This window comes from Euleptes europaea, chromosome 3 (assembly GCF_029931775.1).
Source record: "Euleptes europaea isolate rEulEur1 chromosome 3, rEulEur1.hap1, whole genome shotgun sequence".
Classification (NCBI taxonomy): domain Eukaryota; kingdom Metazoa; phylum Chordata; class Lepidosauria; order Squamata; family Sphaerodactylidae; genus Euleptes; species Euleptes europaea.
Window position 1 is genome coordinate 107,368,184 of NC_079314.1, and position 9,623 is coordinate 107,377,806.

At 43.6% G+C, this 9,623-nt stretch overlaps 1 protein-coding gene across 1 annotated transcript; it reads right to left on the reverse strand.

Moving 5' to 3' along the window:
• Nucleotides 1-1,512: 1,512 nt before the first annotated feature.
• On the reverse strand, nucleotides 1,513-9,255 carry BID (BH3 interacting domain death agonist). Its single transcript, XM_056846594.1, has 4 exons — nucleotides 9,204-9,255; nucleotides 4,829-5,045; nucleotides 3,829-3,968; nucleotides 1,513-1,806 (listed from the first exon to the last, which is right to left on the reverse strand). The coding sequence occupies exons 1-4, from the start codon at nucleotides 9,210-9,212 to the stop codon at nucleotides 1,513-1,515; spliced, it is 660 nt and encodes a 219-aa protein (XP_056702572.1). The 5' UTR covers nucleotides 9,213-9,255.
• Nucleotides 9,256-9,623: the final 368 nt, after the last annotated feature.

Here is a 9,623-nt window from a genome sequence, read left to right on the forward strand (position 1 = left end):
CACCCTTTCATGTCCTGACCCAGCTGACAAGTGTTGGGAGAGCCAGCCAACTGTTTCTTCCAAAGCTGTTACGAACTTCTACCTTGGTTAGCAAGGGAACGGCAGACTCTCAATACCAACCCTGAGTACAAGAGTCGAATTGCCATCTCCCACCTGAGATGAAGGTAGAGTAGCACCGAGGGTCTCAAGGTTAGTAAGAAAAATTGGCAAAATAAAGCAAAGGCAAGCAGAACGTTGCAGCTAACTGCTGCCACAAAAAGTTGCAGAAGGCCTTAATCCAAGGGGATGGAAATGCTTCATGACACAATTTCATGGGGGGTGGGGAGAACCAACAAACCAACCTAAAATTGCTTTGGGATATTTAAAAAGTGTTTTTTTTCCTTCCAGAAGACAGAACACGATCATTTAACCCTAGGAGAGAAACAGAGAAAAGTCAGTTACACACAGCATGCCTACCATTATTATATTAATTTACAGCATTATTACATTACAGAAGAAGAGTTGGTTTTTATATGCCGACTTTCTCTACCACTTAAGGAAGAATCAAACCGGCTTACAATCACTTTCCTTTCCCCTCCCCACAACAGACACCCTGTGAGGTAGGTGGGGCTGAGAGAGCTGTATCAGCTGACAGGTCTGTGCCCTGAGAATACAACAATCGAAAATTCACTAGAGGGAATGGAGGTGCTAATGATGGTGCTAAGTAATGGCCATCAGAAGGCTAATCACAGGTAAAAGGTAAATGTAGTCCCCTGGGCAAGCACTGGGTCAATACTGATCCATGGGATGGTGTTACATCCCTATGTTTACTAGGCAGACTGTTTACGGGGTGGTTTGCCATTGCCTTCTCCAGTCGTCTACACTTTACCACCAGCAAGCTGGGTGCTCATTTTACCGAGCTCGAAAGGATGGAAGGCTGAGTCAACTTTGAGCAGAGCTTTTGACTGCAGTACTGCGGCTTACCACTCTGCGCCAAGAGGCTCCTATGTAATCTCAGGTAAACTTGCTCATATTTGACAATCCCGGGCCAATGAAAAGCTGCCATATTTTGGGCCACCGTGCACAGACTTTGCCAATGCATCTGAGGGGAAGGGCTGTGGCTCAGGTAGAGCATCTTGCTTGGCGGACAGAAAATCCCAGGTTCAATCCCCAGCATCTCCAGTTAAAAATTCTGGTAGTAGGTGACATGAAAGATCTCCACCTGAAACTCTGGAGAGCTGCTGTGAATCTGAGTCGACCATACTGAGTGTGAGGGACCACTGGTCTCATTCACTATAAGGCCATTTCATATGCTCTATCCTGAGCGGATATGTTAGACACAAAATTAAATTGGTGCAAGTACTAAAGAGTCCTGTCCGAGTCCTGTCAAATCTGGTTGGCAGTTGCATTTGCAAGTTGTTACAAGTAGCACATGATGTGAAACTGGGGGCTAATGAAGCCCTGTCTATCTTTGGGGGGGGCATTAAATGACACCACGGCCTTTGAACAGCACAGTTAAATATGTGGGCAACCCTATCTGTGCTCCAAGCGCTGAGATGCACCATGGAGAGAACGAGAATTAAAATGCGACTTTTGTAATTTTGTTTTTGCTACCTCAGGCGCCAGGTTGTTCACACAATCCCAAAGTGTGGCGTTGATGTAGTTCACAGTTGTGACGAACACCCGACGAAGAAGAGATGGAACCTTGTTTGCTACATTTCGGGCCAACAGCATGACTATCACTAACATGGCTCGTTCTGGCTCCATTTCCACTGGCATCCTTCTCCTCAAGGTCTCCACTGCCTGAGACAGATGCCTGGTTATTTCCTGAAGGAGAACAGAAAACATATTTCCCTGAAACACTACCTTTCCAGCATTCTTTAGTTTCAAATTTTCTTTTGTGAAGCTGGTTGTCAGAACTCATTACCAGAGCCAGATAGTAACAAACATGAACGCACAATATCCATGGGGAAGAGAAGTCCCATCTGCTCGTTGCTGGTCCCCAATTCTTCCACCCCTCATCACTACTTTCATTTTATCCTTGATCTCATGTAGTTTCTTGAGATCTTGGCTCACACCCTTTGTCTGGGGGGCATTTTGATAAAATAGCTACCTACTCTTCCCACACCCATGTTAACTTTCAGAATCGAAACAATTGATAAAACCAAATCCATTCAAGAAAAATGGTTGGGTTAGAGACTGTAAGAACTATCTGCTCATATGCTAGCAACCAAGATCCAATAGCTGATGTATCATAGTGGCTAAGAAAATGATTCCCAATTCAAATCTTGCCTCTGCCAAATACTCTCCAGGGGACTGTAAGCAAGTCACGCTCAGTCTAAGTGCTCCATCTACAAAATGGCCTACAATACTGGCTACCTCATTAGACGGTGCTCTTTCAAATATCTCCAGATTGTGTCAAAACACCCAAATGTGTACTGACTGGGACAGGCCCAGACTAGCCCTCGGTTACATTCTCATACAAGAAAACCATATCAATAATCCTCATGGTCTACTGTTTTCTTGTAAGATCATAGTGTGCCCTCAGATCAGTTCTCCAGTTAAATTAAGACTATAGACATACAAGCCAAGTCAACTGTAGGGGCTGGAAGCCTCGGTTTCCAACTATGGAGATGGAGAGAGCTGAATTCCAAGCTGGACCTTTCTGTGTAAGAAACAATCCCTAGATTTCTAATTTAGAAACAACTGCCTTTATTTCCATTTCAGTCACCTTTATTGGCATAAAAATAGTAATAGTAGTAACAGAAATACATAGAACTCCATATTCACTCAAAAGGGTCTCACGTATAACTCTTCAGTTTTAAATGCTGTAATAATGCATTCTTCCATACAACAATGGACCTATCACACAGCCTAGCTAACACCAGCACCCTTTTATGTAGATTACCTCAGTTGGTTTTTTAATTATTTCTTTACCCTTATTTTTATTTTTGATAACAATCACCAGGAACATTGCCACATGTTCGGAGACAGCGGGTATCCTATCCGCTAATACAAATTTGATGCCACCATGTGATAAATCTTTTAAGGACATAAGGTGAGGGTTGATTAGTTATAGATGTTGTTTATAATACAGGGGACAATAGAAGAGAATATGCTCTACTGATTCTGGTTCTTTCAACTGCTGCATAGTCTTTTGTTCTGAGGAATACCCCAATATCTACCCGAAACTATGGCTTATGGAAATGTATTTAATCTGGCCAGCATGAAGGCTCTGCGCTGGGAGGGAGGGACTAAATTGGAGAAATATTCGAACTGCCTTTAGTTGTGGATCCCTCTGTGATTAAGTAAGCTATACTGCCTAGGTATAAGTAAGGGGCAAGTGTATCAAGCTAAAAACAATATTTTACTATTTTCTGTTCGTATTACAACTTTGTTTGTTAATAAACCTTGGTTAAGTAAGCCTCGCGTTTTGATTTGGGGGATTCTACGCGATTATTCTGCCTTACAGTAATGCTTTGATTCTTTGGGCCAGTTAACTGAAAAAAGGGTATGCTAAGCCTCTGGGAGTGATATCACATGATAGACTGGAAGTGGGAAAACCTGTATCTTGGCACTCCAGTAAAATCTCTTATTCAAAGCATCTATGCCCAAGAGTAAAAATTTCCCTTGGCCTCTCTGCAGATTTCTACTATAAATTTAGTGCCAGTAAGTACAGCTGATATACCTATCTAACCCTATTTACCCAGTGCCCCTGGGATGCTGGGAAGAACTCTCCCGAAGACTTTTTGGATGTCACACGGTTATTCGAATACAGGACCTTCCTTATCCTAGGTGATTACCCTTCAGTATCATATTTACAAGCCCTACATTCCACTCCTTCCTCACCTCTCTAGAAAGGTTCTCCGCTGTAAACTGCTGCACAAGATTATTAATCAACGACGGCTCAATCTCCAGAGCCAGCTGGTCCCCAATTTCAGCCAACTGAGCTCCAATAATCTGGAAACGTTCATTGTCATCTCCGATAGCTAAACAGGAAGGAGGAGAGTCAAACAAAATGAAATACACAAGGATAACGCTTTGCTTTTAAACATAAGCGGAGGAAGACACCATACTTGTATTGTCAGGAAAACCTGACTGGGTACTTCTCCCTCTACCCATAAGAAAACACCTGTCATTTGATGATGTACCACAACACTGGGCGTTAGATTTAGATTTTAATTTGCTCAAAATGAAATACTTGCTAAAATATATAACCCCTTAAAACCAGTCCACACAGGTCTCATAAACTTTGGCGAGCCTCTTGAGAGATGAACACAGAGATGCTCATGACCCAGGCTCTGTGCAGGTATCAATACAATACAAATACCTTTAATGGCATAATACAGTTTTAAAATACAAGGAGTGAAATCAGGTTAAAAATTGGGATGTAGTTCATTCCTTGGTGTTCTAGTCTGTCTTCTGACTGAGTTCCCATTGAGTAGCAGCTATCAGCAGGAACTGTGCAGGTATCAACCCACTGATTTGTCTTTTTGATAGTCCATGTAACACTCTTCCTCATTTCAAATGAATCAACACCACATTTCAAATGAATCTACTTTCTTCCTGTCAGCTTTCTTTGCTGTCCAACTTTCACATCCATGCATAGTAATTGGGAATACCCCAGTATGAATTATCTTGATCTTGGCCTCCAGCAAAGCATTACACACACCCAGCAAATCACAAGCATACTGAGAATCTGAAGGGCACCCTTCGGAGTGCTAAAGCAGACAAACAAACAAACACAGCCCTCCATTGTCAGCCTCTCCAGGGCTGAAGCAGCACTTCTGGGCAGGAAGGGCCCCTGCTTCTACAGCATCCTGAATCACCTTGCAAGAATCATCATTACCTGGGTCTAGGGCCCCAAATCGTCCGGCTCGGTTGCCATCTGTCTGCAGATCCCCGCCGAAAGGCCCCTCATAATGGTAGCATGGCTCTGAAGACTTCAGCTGGTTTCCCACAGCGCTGAGCTCGCGCGAGAAAGTGCAGTAGGGGGATCTTTCCAAAAAGGAGTACAAAAGGATGCTGGTGACGGAGTGCTCCACCAAGCTATTGCCACCGATTTCCTAGGAGAGAGAAAAGAAAAAAGAAAAACACACAGACACCCAACTGTAAGTCAGCCAGTGAGCATCCTGAATTCTAGAACCAAATAAAGTACCTGTGGGACCGCCTCTCCTGGTATGCCCCCCCAGAGAGCTTTATGATCTGTGAACAGTAATTTACTGGTGGTCCCTGGCCAGAAGAATGTGCGGCTGTCCTCAACAAGGGACAGGGATTTCTTGGCCCTGGCCCCCTGCCTGGTGGAATAGTCTTCCCAGTGACATCTGTGCCCTGCGGGACCTTAAGGAGTTCCACAAGGCCTGTAAAACAGAGCTATTCTGCCAGGCCTATAACTGAGAACAGCCGCAAGAAGATCCATCTTTACTGGCCTCCCCATCCTGCCCCCACTCTTGAAATCTGGGGGGCTGATCTGCTGACATTTATGGCTGTGGCACCTAGGTATAGTTATGGCCATCTGATTAGGGTTTTAATGATTATGGTTTTAAGGATGTACTTGATTTATATATTGGATATATTAATGTTTTCATTATTTATCCGCCCTGAGCCGGGCTTGCTGGGGATGAGGGCGGGTTATAAATTTGAAAAATAAATAAAATAAATAAAAATGGGTGGCTAGGAAGAGGTGCAAATGCATCGGAACAGTTCTGAGATTATTTAAAAACGAGCCAGCTCTGCAACAATGGTCCATTACCACTCTTAGTAATTCTCAGGATCGGTCAATGCAAGGAGGTCTATACATCAATGACTGGGAGGCAACAAACGCCAGCCTCAGCGCAAGACACAAACACTCTGACGCTCCTACCCTGCCTTCTCATTCCTGTTGATATCCAGCAACAAAGCCAAGACAGTATACACAACACCTTCTCTCTCACCTTTCTTTATACACAGGCCCCACGTTATAGTTGCAGCATTTGCATAAATCAGGTGAATAATTAAAACATGTTGAGAAGTAGGAAGTAAACTTCTAACGCTCTCGAGATCAGGGCTTCTTAAACTTTTTCTGCTCACGACTCCTTTTCACCCAAGAAATTTTTACACGACCCCGGGTATATAGGTATATAAAATAGGTATACAAATCAAACATAAATCATAAAGCAATTTATTTTAAGAAGGTTTGCTCCAGATCACCCTTCTTCTGGACTCTCAACTCTGCTGGTCTTTTTTTGCCCCTGAATCTCCAGCATCTTTACTGGTTTGTTTCCTTATCAGATGTAGTTTCACTTACTGAGGTTTGCATTAAAATCTCTTCACTCCCTCCCCAATAGCCTTCTCTACTTTTAAAATTAAAAAGTGATTTTTTTTCTTAAGAAACCCGTTCTAGAAAAAATGAAGTTTCAGGTTGGAGGGTGGTATGTGTGTTGAATACGGAATATTCCCATGCTGGCTAGTATAACAAAGCAAACTACTGTTTTCAAACTACTGTTTAATCCTAGCAAATTTCCAGCCTACCATTACTGGGACACTCACAGTATAACCACCACCTCTAACCGCCCCCTCGTTCAGTTGGTGGGTTAGGGGTACAGTGGCCTTCTCCTAAATCTGAGGCATATAGGAGAGGGCAGGGTTCAACCCCTGCCCTCTCCTGCTTTTGCGGTAGTTCTGCTGCCTCAAACCAATCTGTCAAAACCTTGACTGTGTGTTGCCAAGAGGCAGGAAGCCACAAACACACAGCCTGGAGCCAGGAAGAAATTCCTGGATCCAGCAGCTGCGGAGTCTTGGCCAGCCCATAGTCTGGCACCCTGGAAGAATTTACGTGACTTGGCAGAGGAGAACTGTATTATTATATGTGATTGGCAGTCTTTAAGCAGAGGCTGCACAAACACTTGTCAGGGATGCTCTAGGCTGATTCTGCATTCAGCAGGGGGTTGGACTAGATGGCCTCTTTGGCCCCTTCCAATTCTATGATTTTATTGAAGAACAGGGAGGGAATGCCTAAAGGGGAAGTGAGGCAGAATGCAGCTATTTATGAAGACCTCTGCAGGTAAGAAGCCCTCTATGTGCAAGGGCTTGCTTTGCATGAAGAGGCTTTGCTTAAGGGTATACAGACGTGATTCCTCAGGAGCATAGAATGTGGTATCTGGTGCCAAATGCAGTTTCCTGAACTTAAAGCTTCCATTCATGAGCAAGCTTCTAGTCCTTATGGGCTACAGATGTACTTGAATAATTTTCAGAATAACCTGAAGACAATTATGCTTATTTGAAAAAAAATGAGTATTAATCACAGAATTCAGTTTTTCACAGTGCAGAATCTGGATTACTCAGATTTGGAGGTTGTACACAGAAGGTGCCAGGGAATTAGCATTCTTCTCAGGGGCTCTCCTACAACACTCCCTATAAACCTAGGAAGACACAAAAATAAAGTGTCAGCATCTAAAGCTCATGGGAATAAGGTGTGGAGGAGAGAAAAATGCTAACCCACACCTCTGTTAATTAAATTTAATAAGACTATGTGAACAGGGTGGTGATCTAAGAACTCTAGGCTAAGCAACAGAGCTTGTGCACAAAGTGAAAACTGAATTCAGCAGTCTGCACAGATTAAACCAATTAAACACGTTGGCATGTATTTGCATTTATTTTGCTTTCACTCCAGCAGTGTCCCCAATTGCGGCTCCAGATGGACAGGAAGCCCTGGTGCATCAGAAGCGCAGCTGGGATTAAGAGATAAAACAAGCTTTTCTATATGATACGTGTGATTTATGTAACACCTCAAGTGTGCAAAATCCTTTAGAGCTGCATATCTGCTCATGTCATGCAGTTTGGAAATCGGCACTGAGCACTCTTGAGAATCTACGCTTTCATTTAAAAACAAAACAGAGCGAAGTTACTAGTCCTCATGCCTGGTAAAAGCTACTAGAGGGAGGCCGAAGGAAGATTCCTCGCAGTCATGAGGTAGGATTTCAGTGCTTTATAACTCCTCTTAGCCCCTCCCTGAGGCTGGCAGAAGAGTATGGCCCCAGTCAATATACGCAGGTGTGCTTAAGATGAATGATTTGCCTGCTGGATAACACAGCCTTCTTGGTACAAAATTGAGTGCTGGTGATACAGCCCTCCCCTAATCAAAATTTTCTCCAGTTATTATCACAAGAAACTACACTGCTGAAAATAGCAAGTGAGGGTGAAAATTTCCCTGAGTGAGACTCACAGCATCCTTTCCTTTATCCCTTAGAAGCTCTTTGATCCATTGACCTTGAGCAGCATAGTTTTAAATCTATTCTTTGGGGGATATAATGACTGAGATAAATTTTGCCACTGCCAGTGTAGCCTTAGGATGCTAGTCACTTAATAAAAAGGCATTATATCAGACAGAGGGGCATTAGATTTATCCATTAAAAGAGGAGAGAGAGATCATAATCCAAGATCCTCATAGAAATGACATTCCTAGAGCACATGAGCTAGTGAATCGATGGAACTGGAAGGGCATGGACAAGTCCTTTCTGAATATGGTAGGTTTAAAATCTACCTTGCAAAACCTAGAAGTGTTAGCATTTAATCTAGCTAAAAAGAAGGTTCTAGAGAGACGAGCAATTGTCAAAAATAGGTGATTCACAGCATCCTCTGCCTTCCCCCACAGGGTTTTATGTATACAATCAAAGCCAACAATCAAGACAGCCAATGAACCCCTCCCCTGCATAGTTAAATGGTGGAACTCCCTGCCCCAGGATGTGGTGATGGCTGCCAACTTGGAAGGTGTTAAGAAGGGAGTGGACATGTTCATGGAGGAGAGGGCTAGTCATGGCTACTAGTAAAAATGGATACTAGTCATGATGCATACCTATACTCTCCAGGATCAGAGGACCATGCCTATTATATTAGGTGCTGTGGAACTCAGGCAGGACAATGCTGCTGCAGTCGTCTTGTTTGTGGGCTTCCTGGAGGCACCTGGTTGGCCACTGTGTGAACACACTGCTGGACCTGATGGGCCTTGGTCTGATCCAGCATGGCCTTTCTTAAGTTCTTATGAAGTGACTGCAGGTGCCCATGCTCCAAGGGACAAGACCTTTCTACAAGACCAACCTTAAGAAAGGGGAGGGGGCAGAAGAGAGAAACAAGCCTCTATAAAAGGTGCTCAAGAGAGCCTCCCTTTCCCCCTTTGAACACATGCTAGTATGTTTCTTCAGGAGACAAATTCACACACTGGTCACAAGAGCAGTCTGGGATCCCACCTGATTCATTATGACTGCTGAGACAAGGCACTTGGGTTAATCCTTAATCTTCGTGGTCTTCTCCCTGCAAAAAAGTATATATTATTATAAGTAGATATATGCGTCTGTTTCACCTGAATATTCTCTTTTTTCCTCACCAAGCGACAAGCACAAGTAGAAGCTCAGACATTGGGAATGTCTCAGGACTGCCTGGGAAATCCACCTCTTCTGAGGCTATTTCCAGATTCTATTGCTCAGGACTTGAAAGTCAGCAACATTCCCAAGAAACAGGCACAGGGTTCAGTGGTACAGCCAATGCTTTGCGCACATAAGAACAACAGATCAGTTCCTGGAATCTCCAGTTAAGAGATCTTAGGTTACAAGGCTGTGCAAGATCTCCACCCGTAACTGTGGGAAAGAGCCTCTCACTTTCAGCCCCAA

What these genes read in the sequence shown, in the direction of transcription:
- BID (XM_056846594.1), bottom strand. An exon ending in ATTTGGGGCCCTAGACCCAG is followed by an intron (nt 3,969 to 4,828) that starts GTAATGATGATT and finishes CTTCCTGTTTAG; the next exon opens with CTATCGGAGATGACAATGAA. An exon ending in CGGAGAACCTTTCTAGAGAG is followed by an intron (nt 1,807 to 3,828) that starts GTGAGGAAGGAG and finishes GTTCTCCTTCAG; the next exon opens with GAAATAACCAGGCATCTGTC.